Source organism: Vombatus ursinus, unplaced genomic scaffold (genome assembly GCF_900497805.2).
Source record: "Vombatus ursinus unplaced genomic scaffold, bare-nosed wombat genome assembly UNPS02014779.1, whole genome shotgun sequence".
NCBI lineage: Eukaryota > Metazoa > Chordata > Mammalia > Diprotodontia > Vombatidae > Vombatus > Vombatus ursinus.
Window position 1 is genome coordinate 47,513,842 of NW_020954557.1, and position 26,517 is coordinate 47,540,358.

At 36.4% G+C, this 26,517-nt stretch overlaps 2 protein-coding genes across 4 annotated transcripts in view; one reads left to right on the forward strand and one right to left on the reverse strand.

Annotated features, from left to right (window-relative positions):
* The window catches only part of FASTKD1 (FAST kinase domains 1), a 43,389-nt gene extending 33,163 nt beyond the window's left edge, over positions 1–10,226 (forward strand). For all 3 annotated transcript variants that reach the window (XM_027865853.1, XM_027865852.1, XM_027865854.1), the window contains 4 exons: positions 1,426–1,539; positions 7,170–7,308; positions 7,611–7,725; positions 8,871–10,226. In XM_027865853.1, coding sequence (XP_027721654.1) covers positions 1,426–1,539; positions 7,170–7,308; positions 7,611–7,725; positions 8,871–8,966 — 464 coding nt within the window. In that variant the 3' untranslated portion in view covers positions 8,967–10,226. The remainder of the gene's footprint in view (positions 1–1,425; positions 1,540–7,169; positions 7,309–7,610; positions 7,726–8,870) is intronic.
* A 100-nt stretch (positions 10,227–10,326) lies between these two features.
* The window catches only part of BBS5 (Bardet-Biedl syndrome 5), a 49,398-nt gene continuing 33,207 nt past the window's right edge, over positions 10,327–26,517 (reverse strand). The window contains exons 12-17 of the mRNA XM_027865850.1: positions 25,177–26,298; positions 21,053–21,210; positions 20,817–20,924; positions 16,209–16,394; positions 15,975–16,121; positions 10,327–11,258 (exon numbers count right to left, since the gene is read on the reverse strand). Of these exons, the coding sequence (XP_027721651.1) occupies positions 11,147–11,258; positions 15,975–16,121; positions 16,209–16,394; positions 20,817–20,924; positions 21,053–21,210; positions 25,177–26,298 (1,833 nt within the window). The 3' untranslated portion in view covers positions 10,327–11,146. The remainder of the gene's footprint in view (positions 11,259–15,974; positions 16,122–16,208; positions 16,395–20,816; positions 20,925–21,052; positions 21,211–25,176; positions 26,299–26,517) is intronic.

The following is a 26,517-nucleotide window of genomic DNA, read 5'->3' on the forward strand; positions in this document are numbered from 1 at the left end:
TTTCTTTCTTTCTTTCTTTCTTTCTTTCTTTCTTTCTTTCTTTCTTTCTTTCTTTCTTTCTTTCTTTCTTTCTTCCTTTCTTCCTTTCTTCCTTTCTTTTTCTTTCTTTCTTTCTTTCTTCAACTCTAAATATATTTTTATTTTTTTTGCCTTTTTTTTTTTTTTGTGAGGCAGTCAGGGTTAAGTGACTTGTCCAGGGTGACACAGCTAGTGAGTATCATGTGTCTGAGGCCACATTTGAACTCAGGTCCTCCTGACTCCAGGGCTGGTGATCTGTCCACAGCATCACCTAGCTGCCCCACTCTAAATATATTTTTGAACTTTTAAATTATTTATTTAGTATTTCATTTTTTCCCTCAATTACATGTAAAAACAATTTTTAATATTGATTTTTTAAAATTTTGAATTCCAAATTCTCTCCCTCTTTCTTCCCTTGAGAGAGTCAAGCAACTTAATATAGATTATATATGTGCAGTCATGCACAACATATTTCCATATTAATCATGTTGTGAAAAAAAACACAGACTAAAAAAAAAACCCAAGAAAATTAAAGAAAGTGAAAAATGGCATGCTTTAATCTGCATTCAAACTCCATCAGTTCTTTCTCTGGAGATAGATAGCATTTTTCATCCTAAGTCCTTCATAATTTTCTTGGATCACTGTGTTGCTGAGAATAGCGAAGTCATTCACAGTTGATCATCTTGCAATTTTTTATGTTCACTCTGAGCCAAGAGGGCCCAAAAAATAGTCATTAAGTGGTGCTTGGGCAGGGACCTATTGTTGTCCAGTCCTTGAGATCCAGAGTGAATTGGGTTTAGGTTATGTTCTTTGCTCTTTGAGAGAGAAATCTAGCCTGTGAACCCCAAGTTAACTAGGTAGGTTTTGACCATGAAAATTTAACTTTCTTTGGGCAGAAGACCGACGGAGAGGGAGAGGAGAAAGAGGAAGGGGGGAGGGAGAACAAGAAGGAGAGGGAGAAGGTGTTTTTTTGAAATACACTAACACTTTTAAAAAAGTCTTATCACTATTTGCCAGCTCTCTTAATGCCTCAAAAAGAAGTCTTTCCTTGTAATAAATAACTATGATCAATCAGAACAAATAAATATATTTGTTATATCTGAAAATGTGCAGCTCCTCCTTTACCTCCAGTCCATCATCTTTGTACTTAGGTGTGGGAGGCATGCTCCACCATCAGCTGCTCCAGTTTATTTTAGCAAGATCTTAAAAACAGTGTACAGACTGGTTTTTAATTTAATCTTTCAAACAATATGAGAAGTTACTGTTCTTATAAGGTTTAGGTTCATAGAAACAGTCCAAATTTTGTTTCTGTATTCTGTGGGAGGTAATGTGGAATTGTTTAGGATAATTTTTATTCCAAGGTTAATAAAGCTGTCTTTGAATAAATTCATTTTTCTTTTCTTTTAGTTAATGACAGCATCAATGCACCACAACAACAGGTTTATAAAATGTTGGGAGAAATCTTAGGAGGACCCAATTATGCAAAACCATCAGCTCTTGCACCTTATGGATACGTAGTGGGTAAGTCATTGATAGTTAACAAAACCAAAATAATGTAAAAATCACTTTATTAGTATTGGAACATGAAAAAGAAACATGAAGAGTTTTTTTTCTTTTCTTTTCTTTCCTTTTTTTTTTAAAAAAAAACCTCTAAGCATTCATATATTCATTCATTCCCTCAACATTGACTGAAGCACTGAGTTAAGTCTTTAGGGGATTAATGGATATGTTTGAGTTATGGCCTCAGTCTTGAAGAGATTGATAGTCACTTAGAGGAAATAAGATGTTCAAAGTAACTGTGCTTCAGGGTAGAAAAAGATACCATGTACTTTGAGAGTTTAGGCGAGGCAGGGGATCAAGGGAAGCATCCTGGGGGTGGCAGCCTTAAGGCTGGGCTTTATGCAATGGCTGTGATTTTAAATTGTCCATAGTAAGTGGGAGTAATGCTTTCCAAGCTTTGTGAATGGCAGGACAACGATATGGTAACATGTGTTTGAGTAATGGCAAAGGGGCCCAGTTTAACTAGGACATATGAAGGGAAGAAATGAGAGAGGAACTTCAAAGGTCGAGTTGCCCTCAGATTGTGGAGGATCTTGAATGTTAGGCTAAGAAATCTGGACTTTTATTTAGAAGGCAGTTAGGGACCACTGGAGGTTTTTAGGAGTTGGAGAGGGACGTACTCAAGAGATGTGCATTAGGAAAATTTGGCTGCAGTGTTTAAGATGGATTGGAGTGAGAAAAGACTAGAGGCAGGAGTGACATTGGTTGAGAGGCTATCGAAGTCCAGCGGAGAGGTAATGGGGCCCTGAATGAGCGTGGTGGCTGGGTAGCATTGGGAATGGTAAAGAGAGGACAAATACAAGAGACATTGCTGCGATAGAAATGATAGCACTTGAAGGTTTTTTTGCGTGTGTATTCTGAAGGAGTCAGAGAGAATTTGAAGGTTTTGAACACAGGTGACTAAGACAACTGACAGACATGAAGTCAGAAAGGGGGGGGAGGGGTACAGATAATAAGTTTAGTTTAAAATGTGTTGACTTTGAGGTACTCGTGGACAGAGGCTAGGGACCTGAGTTCAAATTCAAGCTCCAATCCTGACCCTCTGTGTCTTACTGATTGTATGATGGCAGGCAAGTCACTAAACTTTTAAATTATTTAGTATTATTTAAACTGCGCCTTAGTCTTCCTCATCTACAAAGTGTGAATAATAGTATTTTTACTAGAGAGGGAGCATAGTGTAAGTGGGTGGAGAGCTGGCCTTGGAACCTGAAGACCTGGGTTCAAGTCTTACCTCTGACATATACTAACTGTGTGACCCTGGGCAGAACACTGAGAGCACTCTCAGTGCTTTAGGCCAGGGCTTCTTAAACTTTTTCCACTCCTGCAGCATTGTGTGGCCTGAGGGCCTGTGCAGTGCAAAGTGCGCATGCTTTGTGTTCAGAACCCAGGCTGCAGTGAAGTTGCCCGGTACAGTACGGGTAAGTGCTGCTAGAAATACATTGGATTCATTATGTGTTTGATTTGTAATCAATTTTTGTTTGTTGTGCATTCAGAAACCTTTTACTGTTGCCAAATTTTTTGTGACCTCACATGGGATGGAAACACACAGTTTAAGAAGTGCTGCTTTATAATAATAAAAAAAAAAGAAGTGCTGCTTTAGGCAACCATTAAGACTCTAAGTTGGGGCGGCTAGGTGGCACAGTGGATAGAACACTGGCCCTGGAGTCAGGAGGACTTGAGTTCAAATGTGACCTCAGACACTTACTAGCTGTGTGACCCTGGGTAAGTCACTTAACCCTAATAGCTTCCAAAAAAAATGAAAGCTTCTAAGTTGCTGGGTAGTTGCTGATCTGCATTAGTAGAGGAAGGTGTTTTTTTTTTTCCATCCAGGAATTCCCTCTGTTGACAAAATTACAGCTCCAGCCCCTATTCCCCACATTCATACTTTCTACATTATGTGACTACTCTGAGAACAGTACTCTGTGTGTGTATCTCTTTATACAAACACGTGTATATGTATATTTATATAGTGCTTCAACTATTTTAGTGGAACATACAGGGAATGATATCTATAGAAACTGAAAGTGTGAGTCTGAAGTTTGGGGAAGCCTAGGGGTTGGTGATATGTTTTGGGGAGTGGATGAGGTTGCTAAAGAAGAAAATGTAGATTGAGAAAAGGACTAAGAACATATCCTTGGTCATATTTAGGAGCTGAGAGGAGGAAGAGGGGACAAAGAGGTAGGGAACAGAGATGTGAGAAGAGAAATTGGTCGGGCAGGAGGTTTTAATACTTGAAGAAAAAAGTTTATTGATAGTTTCCTTTTTTTTTTTGGCATCATAGTCATTTCCAGATTTATACTGAACATTACGTCTCTTGTGTCAAAGATATTAAGTAGTTAAAACCAACCGATAGTATCACCATATCTGATGGTATAGGCAACATTCTGCACTCATCCCCAACCTTTCTGTGAAGTGGAGGAAACTATTTCATTAACTGTTCAGGGAGGAGAAATTTGAAAGAGTAGTGTCATTAATCCTACCAAGGGATGAGAAGGTAAAAAGGAATCATTGTTCAGGGTCTTGCTACAAGGAGAGGGTTTGGTGCTTGAAGACTGAAGGACAGGCAGCTGGATTTGGTGATCGGTATACAATTGGCATTTTTTAAAAAGAGCAGTTTCACTTCCAAAGTGCCCCTACTAAATAAAATCCAACCTTCTTAGCCTAGCATTCAGGAGCCTCCACAATCCAGAGGCAACTCGACCTTCGATGTTCCTTTCTCTCTTCTTCCCTTCATGTGTCCTAGTTAAACTGGGGGTGGAAGCCTGACGATCGCAAGGGTTTGAGGATCCCTTGGAGATGGTGAGGAGGTAGAGGCAGTGAACATAGACTTCTTTTTCTAATAATTTTAAGGAAGAGGAAATGGAGAAATTGTCTAAAGAGACTGATGTGGATATACAGGGAACCCGTAAACTACCGCAGACTTTTAAAAGACAAATGGATAATGTAGTTATTTGTCATTGATGGTCTTTTATTTTTATAAAAATAATAATAAAGGTTGGCTTTGCAAAAGAATTGAGAAAATTCACTTCATTCTTTTAGTTGCAGAGATTGGGTATCATTGGGGTGGTACATTGACACACACTGTCAAAAACAGTCATTATTTTTAAAAAGAGACATGTACAAAAGGTAGGTGCAAGATCATGCAACTGAGGATGAATATAAAAGTTTGTTATAATCCTGTAAAAATAGTGTCAGACACCAGGCCCAGAGGTGAATTCCATCTAGGATGCTGAAAGACTGATGGATGTGATTGATGGGCTCCTATAATTGATCTCTGGATAATGGTGAAGCTGTGGAGGAGGGCAAATGTCCTGAGTTTTGAAAAAAGGAAGACCAGAATGGCTTCATGAAGATGCCAAACCAGACTAATTCAGTTTCTGTTTTTGACAAGGAAATCAACAGAGTGCCTTAGACCAGTGGTGTCAAACAAAGGCCATTAATCCGTACATAAGGATCCCTTTGGGCCACGTATTGGCTTAGTTTTAAAATGTAATGTTATCTACATTTTGTTGTATTTTGTTAAATATTTTCCAGTTACATTTTAATCTGGTTTGGGCTACATTCAGGAGTATTTTGGGCCCCATGGGGACAGGGGCCGGACATTTGATTCTTCTACCTTAGGCAAAGTTTACCTCAAATTTAGCAATGCATTTGACAGTGTTTATCATAGTATCCTTGTGAACAAGATGAAAGGATGTGGGCTAGGTGATAATATGCTTACATGGATCCAGAATTGGCCGAATGTCTGTAGTCAAAGAGGAGCCGTGAATAATTTGATGACAGCATGGAAGAAGGCCTCTAGCTGAGTGACCCAAGTGATGTAAGGCATTGTGCTTTACCTTGTACTGTCTACATTTTTATCAGGGACTTGGTTGAAAACTTAGATGGCGTGTTCATCAGATTTGCAGATGACACAAAACTGAGAGAAATAGTTTAACATGTTGAACAGAGTTGGATTCCTAAAAATTCTAACTGGAATGTTAAATTAGAATGCTGGGTTTCCCACCCCTGTTAAAGGTGAAATTTAATAGGGATAAATGTAAACTCAGCCTTGGGTTTAAGAAATCAGCTTCACAAGTTGACTAGATAGCACTTGATCTGAAAAAAAAAAATCTGGAGGTTTTGATGAACTGCAGACTTAATAGACACAGGGAAAATGATATGGCACCTTCAAAAGAAGAGAAGGATAGGGCTCAGGACAAGGGAGGAGATAGTCCTACTGTACTTGGTGATCAGAAGGAATGAAGGGACCTAAAACCATGCCATAAGAATGATTAAATGAACTGGAGAAGAGAGAACTTGAAGGTGAGGAGAGGCATGATTACTGTCTCCAAATATTCAAAGGGCTTGCAATTAAAAAGGGATTACATACGATAAGTAATTTCAAAAGTCAGAACTAGTGCCAGTGGGTGAAACTTATAGGGAGGTAGGTTTTAGCTAAATATAAAGAAGATCTTATTAACAATTAGAATTCTTAAAAAATGGAAAGAACTGCTTTGTGAACCTGCTAGGTGGCTTATTGGATAGAGCACTGGGTCTGGAGTCAGGAAGACCTGAGTTCAAATTTGAACTCAGACACTATCTAGCTATATGACCCCAGGTAAGTCACTTAACCTTTGTCTGCCTTAGTTTCCTCAGCTGTAAAATGGGGATCATAATAGCACCTGCTTCACACGGTTGTTGGATCAAATGAGATGATAATTAGAAAAGTGCCCAGCACATAGTAATTGCTTAATAAATGCTTGTTCCCACCCCCACCCCCATCCTGTCCCTTTCCATCCCCTGTCAATGAGCTCTCCATTACTAGATGTGCTTATTCAAGTAGAGGCTGAATGAATATCAGGAATAATACAGAGGGGATTCTTACACATTGGATGGGAGATTGAACTAGATGACTTCTAAAGCTGATATATAATAAATGTCTTACAGATTTCTCTTCCTTCATTGAAAATGTGAACAGTATAAAAATCGATTAATTTGTACTGTTTCTAGCTTAGTATATGTGATATAATTAGTCTTTCAGGAGATGCAATATTTGCTAATAAAGGTGAATTAGGATTTGACCTAGTCAGTGCTTCATTTTCCCTAATTGTGAAAGGACATTAATCTCCCTCTTTGGTTCTCATATTAGGCATTAAAAGAAATACTTTGTTAATGCATTCTGAGCTAGCCCAGTGTTGGAGATGGACATATTAATCTTCATTCTGCTGGGTAGTAAATGATTTCTGGTTGCTTATTAGACTATTAGACTGAGAGTTGGGAAGAACTGATTCCCGCTCCCACTCATTTATTAGCTGGATTTATCTCTTCTTGAGTTTTAGTTTTCTCATCTATCAGATGGAGATATCAACTCACTCATAGAATAAAATAAAATAATGTATATAAAGTAAGTGCTTTGTATGTGAATGTGTGCTCTGATCATGACTTTTAGTAGTGCAGTAATTTTTCCCTATTTTTATTATTGTAAGTGTTCAAAATGTAAAATTAGGATGAAGAAAGTATGACCAATATTGCTTTTTGTCTCTTTAATATCATAATTACAAAAAAAGATTTACCTTGTCCATGCATTTGATTACTGTACTCCCTTACAGATTTTGAATATATCTTGGATAAAAAGAAAAAGCCTCTTCCTTATAGACATCAGGGTGTGTTCTTGGATGACCTGCCAAGTGTGTACTGGAGACCAGATACCCCTGATAGTAGGTCAGGACTGCCACCAGGAGCACAAAGGTAAATTGTATTTAAATTCTAGATTTTGTTGGGTCAAAGTTATATTATACAATGAATTTATCAATCAATAAGGACCTCTTTGCTAGATTTTTGCATGAATTAGCTTGTCAGTTATATGTAATTTAAGTAGGATATTTTGGTGTTCTAATTCCTTTAATTTTTGTTATTTTAAAACAGCGTTTTGCATATGGTAGACATTTAAGTGTTTGCTGAATTGAAAACATTTTTGTTTCCTGGAAACTTGTAATTATTCAGTGTCTTATTTTGATATCAAAAGTAAATGTTCCTTTTGTTCTATATAGGGTTGCTTTGGAATTTTTGGATTCACGAGCATTTTGTAAAAACATCCTCCACTTAAAAGGAAGATCTGCTATGAAAAAAAGACATCTGGAAATTTTGGGTTATTGTGTGATTCAGGTATAGTGCAAACTCAAAGTGTCCTACTATAAAAAACTAAACTACTTAGGAGCACTACATATAAATGGTGTATTTTTCTAACATCTAGCACACTACCTGGTATATAGTAAGTGTTCAGTAAATGCTAGTTGATTGATTGATGTTTTATCTTAATATGAAGTGGGCAAAATTATTTCATTAATTTGAAAATTCCAGGGGCAGCTAGGTGGCACAGTGGATAGAGCACTGACCCTGAAGTCAGGAGGACCTGAGTTCAAATGCAGCCTCAAACCAAACACTTGACACTTATTAGCTGTGTGACCCTGGGTGAGTCACTTAACCCCAATTGCCTTAAAAAAAAAAAAAAAAGGAAATTCCAGAATTCCCTCTTTCATATTTTGTAGAAAGCAGAAAATTCTTATTTCCTCAGTTGTTACTTTCTTTGGAAAACATGACTTGAGAGCAGAGGGGGCCAGTGCAGAGGGGAAAGGATCATGAAATCACAGACCTCGAGTTGGCAAGGGCCTCAGAGGCCATCTGTCCAGTCCTCCCTCCAACCTCCCACCCCCCACCTCTCTCCTTACCCCCATTTTACATGTGAGGAATCTGAGGTCCAGAATGGCTGGGTGACTTGCCCAGGGTTACAGAATACACTAAGAGGTAGAGGCAGGATTTAAAATTAGGTCTTCTGACTCCAAAGTCAGCTCTTTCCCCTGAAGAGGTAAGGTTGAGAGACAGGTTAAGCACACTAAAGAAAACTCCCAGTATTGGCCTTCAGGAGAAGAGAGAAGAAAGAAGACAGAGTGAACAGAAGGAGGTGTTCATAAGAACATGATACCATTAGCTGCTGTAGATCTGTGGGATGTGACAGGAACCAAATTCTTTTTTTTTTTTTTTTTGTTAAGGCAATTGGGGTTAAGTGACTTGTCCAGGGTCACACAGCTAGTAAGTATCAAGTGTTTGATCTGAGGACGGATTTGAACTCAGGTCCTCCTGCCTTCAGGGCCAGTGCTTTATCCACTGCGCCACTTAGCTGCCCCAGGAACCAAATTCTTGCTAGAGCTCTGCTTCGTAGTAGCTTTTATCTTTTTTTTTTTTTTCAATAGGTTATATATATCTGAATCTAAGAACTGAAGCAAATGTAATCTGAATCTTCTATCTTACAGATCCCTTATTTGGTATGGAATTCTATGGAATTATCAACAAAGGATGCCCGGATGGAGTATTTGAGAGAGCATATGTTTGCAGAAGTCAAATCCTAATTATAATTTGTATCTATTATATATCATGTTTTAGATTTAAATTATAATAGAAAATATGAGCTTGATTAAAAATAATATTGTGAAATATTTAAGACTGATTAAAAAAAGATCATTACTGTGTAACAAACCTGTACTTCAAATAGATTTTTAAAATTGTATACTTTTTCCCATGAAGCACTGTTACTTCTTTTAGTATGAAAGTCATATTTCTTTTTAACAATAGATTGCTAATTATACTTGAATATATATTTTTAAGAGCATTGTAATCAGGCAATTTATTGGCACCTGAGGCCTTGCTGAAGCCTGATATTAGCGAGATTTATAACCCACTAGTTTTCTATTTGCTTCAAGTCAGGGATCTGGATCATACAGGCTTTATCTTGAAACAATTTAAAGTGAACAATATGGAAGATATTCTCCTCAATCTTGCCCAGATATATGTAATACTAACTCTGTGAGGTTCAAGTAGCCAAATGTTATTGAATCATAGTAATTTAAGACATTTTATTGACACTATTGTCATAATTGCATATATTTTACACCTTTCTTTGTGACCATTCCAGTCAGAAGTTTCATTTTGATTTTTAAAGCAAATATGTGCTTAAAATGTAACCTTTAAAATGGTTAATGATTACATGAAGCTCAGAATACGACAAAGTTAAGAGTCATCAGTCCGTGTCACCACGCCATTTTGAATGCCAGTTAAATAATTTTTGCTCTGATTTTGATGTAACCAGGGCAAAAGGTTTTTTAAAATTATCTATGTGTTTTTATCAGATAGTAATAGCGAATGCTAATTAAATTAATCCGTCATGTTTGTTCCTAAACTGACATTACATTGTTTTTCTTCCATGTGACCACTGTCAAGTGCTACATACTGATCTAAGGTATCAAATCAGGTCAGTATTTTTGTGTCCTGTAAAGAAAAAGCATCGATATTCTACCTCAGTGGGGAAATTACTGTATTAATTAGCCTAAAATCAGAAGTAAATTTGACAGTATTTCAGAAGGGAAGCAGCCACAGTCTAATTCTAAAAGCAGTCTCAGGGTTTCTGGTAAAATGGCTCATGCAGAGAAGTCCAATCTCTTTTTGACAGCAAAATAAGACTTTGTAATTGAACAAGTAACTATGGTAAAGGTGTCTAACTTTTGAGGGTGTGTGTGTGTATGGTTGTGGTGAGGAATGTACATACTCTCTACCTGGAGCCTAAGCAAACAGGACACAATTTCTTCTGGAGCTCTCACGACTTATGTGAAGAGATCAAAGAATGATTTTATTTACTGCTTGCCACCTTACATTTCCAAACAGTGTACCTTCCATGCACATAAAAACCCACCAAGGAACACATCATTCAGTAGGTTAATGAATAAATCAATTTCTTTATTGGTACTCTCCCAACTCCCCACCCCCTGCAAAAAAATAAAAAGAGAGAGAGAGAGAGAGAGAGAGAGAGATAGTAGCTTATGGAGTTTCCTGATTTTGAATTTTTAAAGATAGAATCACTGATTTATTGGTAAACCAAAGAAAGTTGGAAATTGGATGATGCACAGGCTTACAAGGACAAGAAGGGAAAAGAAAGAACACTTAAATTTCACTATTTTACTTCAAGACTTTTTCCCTTAAGTGATGAAAAGATCCTTTAATGGTCTTAAATACCATTTCTGAAATCTTGCATTATTTTCTTCATTACTAAGCATAATATTAATATCTCAATATTTTGATGTATTGAGGAAATTGTTTGACAATTTTTAACTTGATACAAGAGAAACAGAAAGGTTTTTTTGTTGTTGTTAAAAAAAGACACATTGCATCCTCAAACTTCGATTGTAATTGAAAATGAGTGTAAAAGTAGCCTAATAATACAAATGATAGCTATAAAGGCACAGACAATTTGAACTTAATATCTCTTTACAGACATTTGGATCAGACAAATTACCAACAGGATTGTATAAATTCAATTTTATCTTTCATCTCCTTTTAGAAATCTTTATGATGACTGATTATTACATTAAGAATATATTTACTTTGATTCATTATCTACAAAAGTTGCCAACATTTCAGACAATGACACAATAACAATAGATTTCTATATAAATTTCTGTACAGTCTTTTTAAAACACAACAAATTAAAAATCCATAATAAAAACTCCCACCGATTACATTTTGTCACTTTTCTTGTCTATAATTTAGAGAGTTTGAAAAGATTGAAGCGTGTTGCCAGGCAGCTAGCTCCTGAGGCATAACGAATCTCCTTTAACATGCCAGTCCATTCTTTTTTATCATCTTCATACCTGTTTAAGGGGTGGGGTTGAAATTGGTTAATAAGCATTTGAAACTGTTCTGTCTTAAAGGTTTACTATTTTACTAACAAGAGTTAGTATGTGTATATCCTTGAGGGCAACTGGACCAAAGATTCTACCCCAAATGACCTTAAAGGAGGTCACATGCCCACCTGGGTGACTTATTGTTCCCAAAACTCGGCCTGTTTTGAATTAGTAGTTTAAGCTTCAGTGTTATCTATTGCTACTGTGGCCATGTTGTTTTTTCTTTTCTCTTTTTTTTCTTTTCTCTTTTAAATTATGAACTCAACACATCAACATGAACATTTCTGTATACAGAGAACAGAAAAAAGACTGACTTGTATATAAAACATACGACTCTTACTACTGTATCTAATTTTGATCAATCAATTACTACTGCATCTAATTTTGATCAATCAATTAACAAGCATTTATCAAACATCTATGAATTAGGCACTTGGATAGAAATGCAACCAATGAAATAGTCCCTACCTGTTAAGCACTGATAAATGGTGAGCCCAGTCACTATCTGTTTATCGAATAATTGAATCAATAGCTGTTACGTCTGAGTCAAGATTTTTGTCTGGACCCCGGGCTTCATCTTTGTAATGGACTACTGGCACTGGAACTTACTCCTTAGATGCATATCTATTGGCACCATACTAACTTGTAATCTTAGGAAATTGCCTGGGGCACCAAGAGGTTAAGTGACGCCTACATAAATGATATGTCAGGGGCTGGACTTGATCCCAGGTCTTTTTGACTTCAAGACTAGCCCTCTATTTTCTCATCAAGATAATGGGTCTTAATAATCTCAATAATTATTTCAACTCCACTTTCATCCTGCTTATGTGATCAGAGTTGAAAAATTAATTGCCCCTTTTTACTTAACAGTTTGTGACTATTAATCTGAAGATTTTTTTCTGAGTTTCTGAACTTGATGGCAGTTGAGAGCTGGTCTCTTTCTAAAAGTGCTTCCTAAGCTAAAGATGTAAAATGATAATGATACAGAGTTAGCCAGGACCTGAGCAAGATATGCACCATCAGGTTTAATTTCTTTATTATTTCAAAAACTAATTCTCAGATGGCAATAAAACCATAAGGAAAATCTTTATGCCATATGATAAACAATTGTGTACCCCTTATGCAAGCAAAACTTTGTGCCCAGTGTTCTCTATAGATGGCTCTAAACTATTAACTAATAAATAGTTTATTATTTATATACTGAAAGATAGTACAGAACCTGGGGCAGCAAATTAACTTAAAGAATAGTTTTAATAGTTTAAGGGAAATGTGACTACATTTAAGCAACAGGAGGTTTAAGGTTAAATGAAGCTTGAATAATTGGAGTTTCCAATTAGGTTGTTTTCTATCTGTGCCTGATAAAATATGGTCAATCTTTATTTTTCTGAACAGTTCCAAGAGAAAACAAAGGGGATGGAAATTTTTGATTCAAGTTATGAGAAGAAATTACAGTATTTTCAGTAGCAAGGTTTGGAATGTGATGCTCAGAAGTGGGTATTTGCATCCAGTTTAACTACTACAGGCTTAGGAATTCAAGAACAAATAAGCTTGAGGGGATTACCAAGGTTGTTCAGCATCACTGGCCTAAGGTTAAAATTCTGCTGTCCCAAATACATTTCAGAAAGGTCTCTCTTGCTCTTTTATTCATTTTTAAAAAGCTATCTGTAAAGCCAGCAATCCCCTTTTATTCCCTGTCCTATGACTGGACAGTATTTATCCTTTTGCTATTCTTTTTGCTCAGTCTCCCCATCTTCTTTGTGGTATTCAAGGCTCCTTGGTCTTTTTATTTCCCACATCCCAGTGGGGAGCATCTTCCCTCTACTCTGCACTTCCTTATGACATCATTAGTGGGAATGTAGCCTCAGTTACCTGATCACTCCTCCAAAGCCTTCACCACCCCCATCCTCTCCCCTATTATCTTTTTCCTGCTTTCTGTCTTTCTGTATCTCACACCCCCTACTAATTACAGTCTGCTTCCTCTTCTGAATATCGCAAGGTGCTCCTCTTCCTCCCTGAAAGCTTCATAGGTTAGTCAATCCTTCCTGTCTTCTTGATCTTTTTAGAAACTCCCTTGTAGGATGATCAGCCATGCCCTATTCTGATACATGATGACAACAGGGCCATAAGGAAGACCCAGAATTCTCTCTATAGGCACACTTGGATTTAATTATGAAGATTATTCTCAGATTTACCCAAGCAGTCCTTAACTCTCTCTTTTTGTATTTTGTAGCATCCCCAGCATTTAGTTTAACACACAGTGGCACAGAAAATAGAGTGCTGGACTTAAAGTGAGGGAGACCTGAGTTTGAATCCTGCCTCAGTCATTCTCTAGGGGTGTGACCCTGGATAAGTCACTTAACCTTTGTCTGCCTCAGTTTCCTCATCTGTAAAATGGGGATCTACCTTATGGGCTTGTTGTGAGGATCAAATGAGGTAATTTAAGTAAAGTGCTTTGCAAATCTTAAAGTGCTATATAAATACTAGCTATTATTATTATTATTATTGTTTTTTCCCCCTTAATCCACCTCTTCCTCTAAGTTCCCTGTTTCTGTCAAGGTCACCACCATTCTTCCAATCACCCAAATTTGCAATGTAGGAATCATCTTCAGTTAGTTGTTCACTCTCATTTCCCACTCATCTCCCCTCGATCCAAAAGAGTTACCAAGTTTTATCAATTCCACTTTCTTAATGTATCTCTTCTTGTTTCCCTTCTATCTCCTAATGCCACAACCACCCTAGTTCAGGCCATTATCACCTCTTGCTTGAAGTACTGCAATGGCTTCCTAATTGGTCTCTCTGCCTTTAAGTCCATCCTCCACCCAACTGTTAAATGGAGATGTCTAAAGCCTGGGTCTGACCAGGTCACTTCTCTCCTCATGAAGCTTTAGGGACTTTACATTGCCTTTAGGATAAAATGCAGACTGTTTTGTTTGGCTAATAACAGCCAGCGTTTACATAGCACTGACTTGGGACCAGGCACTGTGCTAAGCACTTTACAAATATCTAACTTGATCCTCATAACAACTATGCTATTACTATCCCCATTTTACAGATGAGGAAACGGGCATTTAAAAAGCCCTTCATAATCGGATCCTAGCCTATGTTTCCATGCTGATTACACAATGCTCCTCCACACACATTCAATGCTCCGGCACAACTGGCCTCATTATATACCATTCCATCTCCTTTCTTTGAAGCTGTTCCTCAGTCTTGGAATGTTTTCCCTCATTACCCCTGCCCTTAGGAAACTCTTGTTCCCTTCAAGGCTCAGCTCAAGTTATCTCCTCCAAAAGGCTTGTCCTGATTGTTAGTGCCTATCCCACTCTCTACTCCCCCCCTTCCCCTCAAACCCCTCAACCCTGCCCCTTGTATATTTATTTTGTATATATCCTGTTTCTAGCTATTTATAAACATGCTGTAATCTCCCCATTAGAATGGTAGCACCTTGAAGGCAAGGACTTTTTCACTTTTGTATTTGTATTCTCAGTGCCTGGAACATAGTATGCATTTCAGAAATGCTTTTTGATTCATTGCATAGGTTGTCTTCTCCAAGAACATAAGAAACTCAGGCCCAGTCTTAGTGATTTCGCTATTAGCTTTTCAGTTTACCAATTTAAAGTTGGTGCTGGTTTAAGTACATATATATCCCCTTTGCCTTTCCCCTGCTGTTACATTCCCATGACGTATTCTTATCCAGGTCCTTATTTGTCTACCTCAATTTGAAAGGCAACTCAGGCTCAGTACTGAATTGCAGAGTATTGGGACTTGAGAACCTGTATTTTGAACTGTAAATTCTGCTAATGACATCTCTGTTACTCTCGATAGCACCAAAACTTCCTCTAGACTACTTTTCTGTTTCTGGGCACCTGTTAAGTCACTCACAGAGCCTTTACAGGAACCTCTATAAGAAACTCTGATATGAAACTGTGAAATCAAAGTGACTTTAACAATTATTTATTTCTTAGGCACAGGCAAGAAGTATGGCAAATTTAGTTGAGTAACATGAGGAAACCAAAATCATGAAGAATCTAACAGCCTGTCTAAAAGCAAAATATCTTGTTACAGTATTTGTAGGCATTTTATCTTTTTTTTTCCTTCTTTCAAATGCTTTTTCTTCTGGTTGACTAAATTAACCACCTTCAGCTAATTAAAGTTTTCTTTAAATCAGATTCAGCATTTAATTCATGACTGCATGGAATACTTCAAAGGCCAAATAAAGAATGTTCGTCAGCAATGTAATGTAAAGAGTATCTGGAGTCTGTACACCTGGCCTGGATTTCTGGTTGTGTGACTTAGCCTTTCCAAGCCTCAATTTCATCATCTATAAAATGTAGCATGAATGTCCTCACAGGGTTGTTTTGAAAATCCAGTAAAATTAAATATGTAACAAAGCATTTCATAAAGCATAATGTGCTATAGAAATGTCAGCTGTCAGCTAAACTACTTTAGAAACAGCATTAACTCTTTCACTTTCATAGGGCACTATTTTAAAACACCAACATTACAATTTCCAGTCAGATTAGTGGCTCAAAGGTTTAATTTGGGTTCTGAGAGTGCTTACTACCAAGAAGTAGCTTACTTGCTGAGAGAATCTGTCCATTCTTTCATACAAAAATAATTTTTTTCATTTAGATTTAACACATGGTAAATACTACCAGAAAAATTGGAAGAAATAGAACTTACTTCCATATATCATTGACTTCCGTGGGTGCAAATTCCTGGGACTCAAGTTGAATCATAGCAAACCCACCAATAGCATAAAGAGATCCAGACATACTGACTAAACTGATAGAACTTCTCTCTTGGGGAAATTCAGGCATCACTTCCCACCTAAGCATTATTAAAAACAAATAAATGTTAGACAGAAGCTAAAGCACGCAACAACTCATAAGCACTGGTAAGAGCTAACATACTCACTTATTGGTGATAAGATCAAAAGCTTCTACTGAAGCTGAGAGGCCATCTTCCGTGACACCTCCTGCAATCACAATTTTGCCTTTATGGATTGCCACTCCAAACATGGAACGAGGGGTTTTCATTGGGGCCAAATCTTTCCAGTCTCCTTTTTTGGAGTTGTAAATAAATACCCTATTTGTACATTTTCTGTGAACATGAACACAAATGAGATTATTCAGTATCTTGGATTTTTAAAAAAGACAGCTGAGTAGCTGACCCCTTTGGCAGTTTTCATATGAAATATGGTATTTGGCAACGGTAGACAGACAAATGTTTATAATGCTGCTATCCAAAGTGTTCTTAATTTGTATGTAGGTCACGTGGTCATTGGTTAAGAATAATCCCTGACACCACTCTGTCCCTCGCCTATGCCACTCCTGTAAAATGATGATTGTGGAATGACATTCTCAGTTAAAATCTCTAGATGATATGCAAATGGAAATAGTCACAGACCAGTTCTACCCACAGGGGAGACTGGGGTTTTCCCAGGAAAACTGAAAAGGAGAATCTCTAAGTTGAGTGTTAACAAACATTTTGTGAGCTTATTTGCAAAGGAGCAGATTATGCAGATACCTCCTTTAAGTGTATCCTGCATGTTGCACCCATGCGTTTTAAAGAAATTATAGACTAAACTGTAGACTACAAAAGAAACTATTATATATAACATATATGTATGTAATACATATAGTTTAAAGAAACTATAGACTATAAAGCAGACTATTGACCAGTATGGTCATTGTGGTTAATGAATAATGTAGGGAAGGGCCATGATTGTTCTACTTCTAATTTTTAAATGCTGACCAAAAAAATTATCTTATTCTCCTATGTACTTTTGTGTAGGCACCAGCCAAAGAACTTCAACAGAACTCTGATTATACTTCAACAGAACCATGATTTCATTAACAAGGGCACTTTTCTTCAACAGTATAGTTTGCATCCTACCCATGTCTTCTTGGGCTATATTCTTGCCTGTGTGTTCCTTAAGTTTTCCATAAAGGATGCACCTAATGTGCTAGTGGTCTCACTTAGATTCTTTTAGTACATTATGGATATAGAGTGCAACATTCAGGCTGCTCATCTGTTATCCCTCCTTAATCTTGCTGCATGACCAGCCTCCTTTTCCAGTTATACTTACAATCTTGCTCATAAGGTATGATTGGCAACATGCTATAGCTTGCTTATTCCTAACCATGTTTTTTATTGCCATTTGGTTCATGTGAAACCATGATGCTTTTGAAATCTGCAGTGTTGTAGCATCATGGGAGAATGCTAATATTAGAAAGATGGGGTTTTGTGCCAGAGAACAACTAGGGACCATCAAAGCATGACAAAGTTTCTCAATTGTGGTCCAGCTTGATTTCTTCCTTTGATTCAATTCTAGGCCTAGATTATTATCTATGCCAGGTATCTATCTAAGCACCTGTCCAAAGTATTTATACAGATAGACCAAGTCAGTGTTGCTTGTCCAACTTCATGGCACAATCTAGGCAATATTAGTTCTTTCTCCCTTTTGCTTTTCCCATGTGGATTCCTAGGATCCAGTCTCTCTCACTTAAAAATTCTTGATGCATTGTATAGCAACGCAAATAATGCTTCTCAACAAACACCCAGACCAATCCCTTTACAAAGTACATTCACTGAAAAGTCAAGAAAACCACCTAATAAGGTGATTACAACTCATAGTATATGTCCACTTTTGTGACTGACCTATTGTTAATAAAAATGTAGTCTATATGCTTTTGTTTTATATTGCCTCTTATTTACATTGTTATAGTCTTTGCATATAATGATCTTTTCTCCCTGCTTTCTTTAGTCTGCATACAAGTCTTCCTTTGCTTCTCGGATTTAAAATATTTGGATTACACAAATATATTATTGTTAGTAACATTTTTTTCTAGTATGGTACAACCTGCCAGAGTGGGGACTTCAGTGTCATAGCCTTTGAGCCCACAGGGTTACTTTCATGCCACCATGACACATTAGGACTTTGTGGAGGTAGAAGAACAAACTGATGGAAAAATGCATATTGCCTAGTCATGTATCTGGACAGGCAGCTGGTTGAATTAGTCTCTCAATTAGTACATGTATATAAATATTGGCAGGCACTGTAGCTGGACAATGAACTGGACCCAGAATTGAATAAGATGGAGAAAGGAGGCTGGATTCTATTTGTGAAATTGTACAGCACTTTAAGTTATACCAAGTTGCTCCCTGCAGGAGGAGCCCATCTCTTTTAAAACCAATATTCTCCTATTGACACTATGTGTTATAACTATCTTTGAGGAACCAAAATTATAAGTAACACACATATTTACATAGCAAGAGATATAGAGTGGGTATAGTTAAGCTGCACTATCTTACTAGTACAAGAAATGATTTTGGAGATGGAAGATAGAAATCATCTGGTCTAAATCTCTCATTTTACAGATGAGAAAACTGAGGCCCAGAGATGTGAAATGACTTTTTCAAGGAAAGAATCAGGATCTGAACCTAGTTCTAATGACTCAAAAATCCAATGCTCTTTTCAGCATATCCACTTGCCTCCAAAAATACATAAGCCCCCAAAAAGAGGTAGGTTATCAAGGAATGAGAGGCAATCAATCAGCACAGATGCCAAACTGGATTCCCTATTGGATTCTTGGAAAGGAATAGACAAGATGCAATCTGCTTCAGTCATTAGAGAGAGGGCCCATACTAATCAAATAATAGATTCAATGCATAGAATTACAAAATATGTTTTGTAATAAGGAGAATCTCAATTTTTTTTCCAGAAACAAAACTTTTCTTTTTTAATTCTGAATAGTGCCAGGTCTTTGGACTATAAGAATAAAAATAAGCATTGCAGCTAAGGTCTACCTCGAATATAACTTTGAACCTAAAAGTTCTAGAAATGGTAGCAAACAAATTAGCTTTCTTCAAGTTTTATGAGAGTAACTAGTGTAATCTGGTATCTTCTTTTAGACACTATCTCATTTCAAAAGACTTCTCTTTGGCATTTGTCAAGCAAGGCTACACTTTCCTCATATTCTTAAGTATATCATGTCATAGTAACATAATCATTTCCTGACCACTAACGAACAGTAGCCAAAGGAAAACATTTAAATTATTTGGCAAGTTTACAATGTTTTGCAAGTCACGGCGCTACATGCCTGCCACTTTTTCATTCAATCTGTTTCCAGAAAAATAAAAGGAATATCCCTAGGTGAGGTGATGATCGACCTTCCATTGAAGTCATTTAGACCTCTTGGCTGGTACTAAATAAAACATCACAATTCCAATAAATTGTATTTGCATGTGGATGGTATATTTTACCAGGATACAAAATGTTACTTTCATGCTTTTTAACTGAATGCTCTGTGCTACATTTGTCATCTTTGATGAATGATAGAAAATTTTTTAAAAGTTGTATTGTCAGTACCCTTACTCCTGAGGGCAGTGTGGTCTGTGGGAAAGCATTGTGGCTTTGGAGTTAGAGGCCTGGGGTTCAGTTGCTGGCTCTACTAACTTACTACCTTGCTGAACTTGAGAGAACTACATCAACTTTCTGGGCTTTGGTTTTCTTGTCTGTAAAATGAAAATGTTGGACAAGATGATCACTAACATCCCTTCTGGATCTCATCCTATGACTCCACCTTTCTAATAATACAAAATTGTGGTCAAATGCCTGAATGTTACCTGGTGGTAATCTGAATAAGTTGTTCTTTCCTTTTATCCCCTTTTCGTGATTCTGTGTCATTTAAGCAGCTTCAAGACTCACAAGTCAAGTCAGGATTAGAGGCAAAGTTAAATACAATATAAAGTCCTATTTAACTTTCTTGCATCAAGCGAACCACTAACTAGATTTCTGATACAAGGTCATGGGAATCGGTGGCATCACTGGTTAATACAAAAATCAAAATGAAAAAAAAATACCCATGGCTAAACTGAGAAAATATCTTGACACTATTATACTAAATTCTCATGACTGTGCTTATTCTGATTAAAACTCATCCGACAACATTCTCACCAACATATAATACAAATCAGCTGTATTACTTAGTCCAGTAACACTTGAAATACTAAATTAAATAGCCAAATAATTTGTCTATAGTTATGTGGAATAATTAAATTCCATGTTTCTTTTCTTTTCTTTCTTTTTTTTAGTATAATCAGACAGAAAGACTCGCAATATATCAGGGATTGGAGATAGAGCATTCTAACTCATCTCCCATGTAGAGTTCTCTCATTATAACATGAAAGATTCAAATGGGGTTTTTATACCCTTTTCCCCAGCGTTCTATTATGTTCTACTCAATTACTTTAGAAGATTTTAAATTTTAATATAGTACTTCTGCCAGAATATGCACAGCATCCTACATAACTTTTTTTCAGATTCCTTTATATCTCTATTGACAATAAGTTCAGAAAATTTTTATTTTGCTCTCAACACCCAAGTTTGAAATTTTACTTTTCACACAACCAAATTAGGACTTCCCCTCATTTTAGAAATATGAATTCAAAGCAAGAGAGGAAGGCTATTTTATAATAATTTTCCTGGTATAAATCATAAAGAAATTTTGGAGTACTTACTTGTCATCTGTCTTTCCTCCCAGACAATATATCATTCCATTATGTGAAACCACATTATGGCCGTAGACTTTGATAGGAAGCTTTTTCACTTCATTCCATTTTATAGCCCTATATAATTAGAAGGTGAGAGGATGTGTGTACTTTCATTAAATACAGGGTTTTAAAAACATGAATGCATAATAGGCACTTAATGAATACTTGAATACTTTGTGAAAATAAATGGAATACCAACGTACACAGGATCAAAGCATAAAACTGAATCCAGTGAAGCCTCCGTTTGAAGATCTTTGCCAGCCACTACATAGATTTTGTCATCTGCTTCTCCCAGGCCAAAGAGACACCTGGCTGATGGAAGAGGAGGAAGTCCAACCCATTCAGCTGCTACATTATCAAACTGGAAAGATGACACAATAAGGTTATAGAGGTAGGTAGTGAAAATACTCAAAGGCTGTACTATATACATTTGACAGTAACAGTAAGACATTCACAACAGTAAAAAAAAAATCATATCAAAATAAAAAGGGATAGCATTATATCTATGAATTATTTAAAAAAGTGTTAAAGGCACAATCAACTATAGTAACTAATGTTACCAGGATCATCTTCAGGCCCTAAAGGAAACAAAATCTAGCAATATCATAATCCTATTTAAGGTTATCATTTTCCCTTCCTGATTTTCAAAAATCAAGCTTTACTATCCTGGCAGTACTAAAAAAAAGAAAAGAAAAAAAAGAACATTTAGCTTCTTTTAAAAATTGGACTAAACCTCCGATTTGTTTGGGGTAGAGAACTCCTATTAAAAGAAACTTCTCTACTAATGCAGATCTGAAATTACCCTGCAATTTCAAATATCACAGCATTGTCTGGAGGAAATGACTGGCTCATTGACTTGCCCAGGGTTATAAAACTAGTAGTGTCAGAGGCAGGATTAAACTAGAATTACTGAATCTTACAGCCTAGTTCTCAATCCATTCTACCATGTTGCCCCTCATGGTGCAGCAGACAACAGTTTTGAGTCTGGAGTCAGGAAAACCTGAGTTTAAATCTGACATCAGACACTGACTGTGTGAGATCCTTGATAAGTCATTGAACCTCTGTTTGCCTCAGTTTCCTTAACTGTGTGGTTGTGAGGATCAAATGAGATAATAATTGTAAAGTACTTAGCATAGTACCTGGCACATAGTAGGTACTATTATAAATGCTCCTTTCCTCCCTTCTCCTTCTGAGACATGAGAATAATTCGAAGATTGTGGAGACATGAGGTCATGTGAAATGTGTGTGGAGTCTCAAGGGGCAGGAGTAGAGAACCATCTTTAAGGATATGAGTGCTCCCAGGCATCCAACGGCCAAAGGGCCACAGGCAGCATTTCAGTTTTGAAAGGTTTTTATCCTTCTGGCTATAATTAGCATTTCCCCTAAGCCAGTATCCATGCCAGTTGCACCTATCGCTCAGTTCATTGGACAGCTGGAGAATTAAGCAACAGTTTTTTGTTCCTTAGGTTTTCTTCTCATTTTGAACTTTGTAAATGTTCTGTTTCTAGTTTTATTGATGCTGACTCATGTCAATCTCAGGTGAATTTAAATTTCTTAAAGACTGTTGTTTGAAGTCACTTGAAATATACTTTTCTCTCTTTTCTGCTTTAAGCTAATAACTTTTTTTGTTATAGCTACATCTGCAGTTCTAAGTTATTCTCTCTATTCCTTCATATAAAAATGGATGATGTTAGTTTGGTCAGGGTCAGGATCAAAATGAGGCAATTTTAGGATTTTGCTTTTTGTTTCATAACACTAAGGCATATGAAAGCTATTTTTGAGAGAATGAAGCAGTACTATAGGACTATTTTTCCTCCTGCTGTTTCCACTTAAGCAAAAGCAAATTAAATTCTAATCTTTGAATGGTAAAAATCATTACATAATCACAACTAAGAGATAGGAAGATAGTACTCAAAGAGACATATTTCTTTGTCTCTCAGAATGTATATCTATACAAGTTAGTTGTTTACAGCATGATGTTAATGAATGTTGGAGAATGAATTCAATGCCAATATGCACCCATGTGGTTTGCATTTCACTTAATAATTATGATATCTAAATTGTGACCAAGGCCATTGAGTTCTTAATTTTTGTATATCTGGACCAAGGATCTAGTATGGTAGAAATAACAGAATATTGAGTATTGGAGGACATAAGTTTTAGTTCAGTTATTTGATCTCCAGCAAAATCTTAATATTTAGATCTTCAATTTTTTTTTTATCCTTAAAAAGAAGGATTTGGACCAGATAATGTTGAAGGTCCTGGTCTCTTCCAACTCTAAATTCTATGAATGTTTAGTTTCTATGGACATTTTTATTGTTGTTATTTAGTCATGTCTGACTCTTCATAACCCCATTTGGGGTTTTCTTAGCAGAGATACTGAAGTAGGTTGCCATTTCCTTCTCTAGCTCATTTTACAGATGAGGAAATTGAGGCAAACAGGATTAAGTGACTTGCCCGGGATCACATAGCTAGTGTCTAAGGCTGGATTTGAACTCATGAAAGAGTCTTCCCAGGCACAGCATTCAATCCTAGTTGCTTATTACATTTGTATGAAATTTCTCATATTCCCACTGTTGGTAATTTGTAATTAGGAACTAAGCTATTCCAAAACTATTGCTTTAAAGAAATAGTAAAATAATATATATATACATATATATGTCACTGAGCTATTGTGAGGTTCAAATGAAATAATATATATAAAGAGCTTTGCAAATGTCAAAGTACTAAGTGTCAGTTATTATTATTATTATTATTATCATAGTAAATGAAATTGGGAACCAATTCTCGATGAATTTCAACTAAGACATATGAAATAAACCTTTAGCAAAGTCAAGTATTTTTTTTCAGAATTATTCTACAGATATAATTACTCTTCATGATGCAATAATGGTCTTCAATTTTGTTCTTGTTATTCAGTGAATCATTATATTCTTTTGTGTATGATTATAGCTTTTGTCATTGAATTTACTCATTCTGAAATTGATGTCATTGCTGAATTTAAAATTAGGGGGGGTTGATGTTATTTTTTAAATTGTATTCAGATAATGAGGAGTATGACCTATGTATGCCTTGGAAATAAATATTTTATTTTACAATGAACTGCTCTAATTATGGAAATCAAGAAAAGATATACAATATTGAGGCATTTACAAATAGCAGTGACTATGATATTATTAGCTATAATTTAAGCTAGTATTCTATAAACACTGTCACATATTTTAAAAATACTCTATGAAAGTAATTTTGAGGTGTTATTTTTACTTACAGTTTGTCATTCTAACTAAAATGCCTATCTGTTCCATGCCATTATTAGTCATAAGCTAAACAAACTCTGATGAGCTTATAAACTATAGTAGTGGTAAGGGCAGTACTAAAGTTGATAAGCCACTGATTTAATTTAAAACTGTTAGTTATTCGCTTTGATCATAGGTAAACATCTCTCCTCAAGTCAAATAGTTTATCAGTGATTTTTCAGTCACTAGCTCCTCAAACTATGTTTTTATATAAAACTGAAAAAATTCTCTAGTTTCATAAATCATGTCAGGTTGATATAGATAAAAATGTCAAGGTGGTTATAACCTTAAAAAATACTGTGATGTTATAAGAATTAAGAATTCTAAATATGCTTAATTCAAATTAGCATGAATGGATAATTTTTTTCTAGAAGGTAATAAAATACATCATTAATTAAAACATGGAATACATAAGCTAGATCTGTTTATTTACAATAAGACTCATAACCATACAAAAAAATGAATGAAATTTCATCTCTAAAAATAAAGATTTTCCAGACCCACCACTCAAAATATCTCATGGAATCTTGGGGTAACAGATGACTATCTGACCAATTAGTTCTTACTCACATGAATTATGTAAATCACTTTTCTTTAAAAGAAAATATTAACCAACTTTTCAAAAAAAAACCATACCAGACTAAATTTAATTCTGCCAATAATGATGTATTTCATTAGCACACTAAGAATGCTACATAAAGAATTATAACCACCTTTTAATTTACCTGCGGAACATATGCCATGTCTAACTTCAATGTATGGATAATCCTGAAACATCCTTTCACTATTATTTTCAACCCCATAAACGTTTTATAAGAAATGCCAAAACATAACCAAACTGACTAAAGGTTTCACCTTTCTTCCTTGCCTCTGCCCACCTGTTAGTAAACATTCTAAAGAGCTATTAAGGGACTGGAGGCACAATGATAAGCTAGTCGTCTGAATAACCCACAAGCTGGATCATTAGCTCCCGAATAATTGAGAGCTCTCTCTATATGCCACTATTTGCACAGCAAAAAAGAGGTTTCTACCTGAAAGAAGTACGACTGTAGAGGCTGATCCTTGTTTTCTTCATCTACGTACAATCCTCCTACAACATACACTTGATTTTGTTTGGTGACTATGCTGGAATGATTTCTGGGGATCTGCTCAGCCAGTGCAGCAAGGTAACATTCATTTTCTGTGGGGTCATAAGCCACTGCAGCTGTGTCATTAATCAAAAGAATGAGGTCTTTGACAAACATTCCATGCCTGGGAATGTCATTCAGGTATCCAGGAAGCAAATCTTCATCACCCACATCACCATTCACCTCACTGCCACTAGTCTTCTCTGCATTTTTGTTAGGCTCAGGGAGTTTTCCTGCAAAAGCATCTTTTAGAATTTTGATTTTTTTCTGTAGGTCAGGGTTGCTTTTAATTATATCATCCTTCTCAACATGATCTTTGAAATATTTTTCTGTCATAAGACGAAAACGGATACAATCAAATACTTCTCCAAGATTTTTTACCCTGTTTTCTTTGTCTGTTCGGACCCATTTCATTACTGCTTCAAACACTGCTTCTTCCTTTTCTACATTTAAGCCATCATTTGAAATAACTGAGATCAGTTCCTGTGGGGAAAGTTGCATAAAATCCTCTTCCTTGCAAATCTGTACAAAGCGGTCGGACACAAATTCACGAGCAGATAGCGCAAGTCTTGGGCAGTCAAGAAGAAGACCTAATCTCAGGATGGCTAGACAGTTACCAGGAGCAAGTCTTTTCTGAAGATAGGAAACGCAGACAGTGAACACTGAGGGGATCTGAAAACGGCTAGCCAAGGCAAAAATATCTTGCACATTTGTATCATTGAGATCAATACTGGCTGAATAAAGGTATTTGATAATTAAATCCAGGATAGCGGGGTCCACATTATCTAGTACTACCTCCTTTTTTTTCTGCTCATCAATTTCAGATAAGAAATACTCACGGAAATAAGGGCTACAAGCTGACAAAATCAGTCGGTGGCAAGGAAGACTTTTGTCCCCTGCTTTCAGGGTGCAATCGATGAATTTTTTCTCATCCAGGAGATCTTTTAGACCATCCTGAAGAAGGGTGGATTGGTAAAGCCGCAGTTCCTCTGCGAGTTCCCGCTGGGAATCCATTTTGTGAGTGACCTGGGTGAGGAAGGGGAAACTGAAGGCCTCAGCTCCGTGCAGCACACGGAATTGGTCTAGCTGTAAAAAAGGCAGATCAATGTGCTTTGCTTAGCTTGAAGCCGTTGCAATTTAATCCTGCTAGTAGCTAAATATAGATACCCACTCTCGCAACTGGAATTTAGGATGGCTAGTTTAGAAAGAAGTTTCTTGCAGCTGTTATAGATTGAAAGAAGCAAC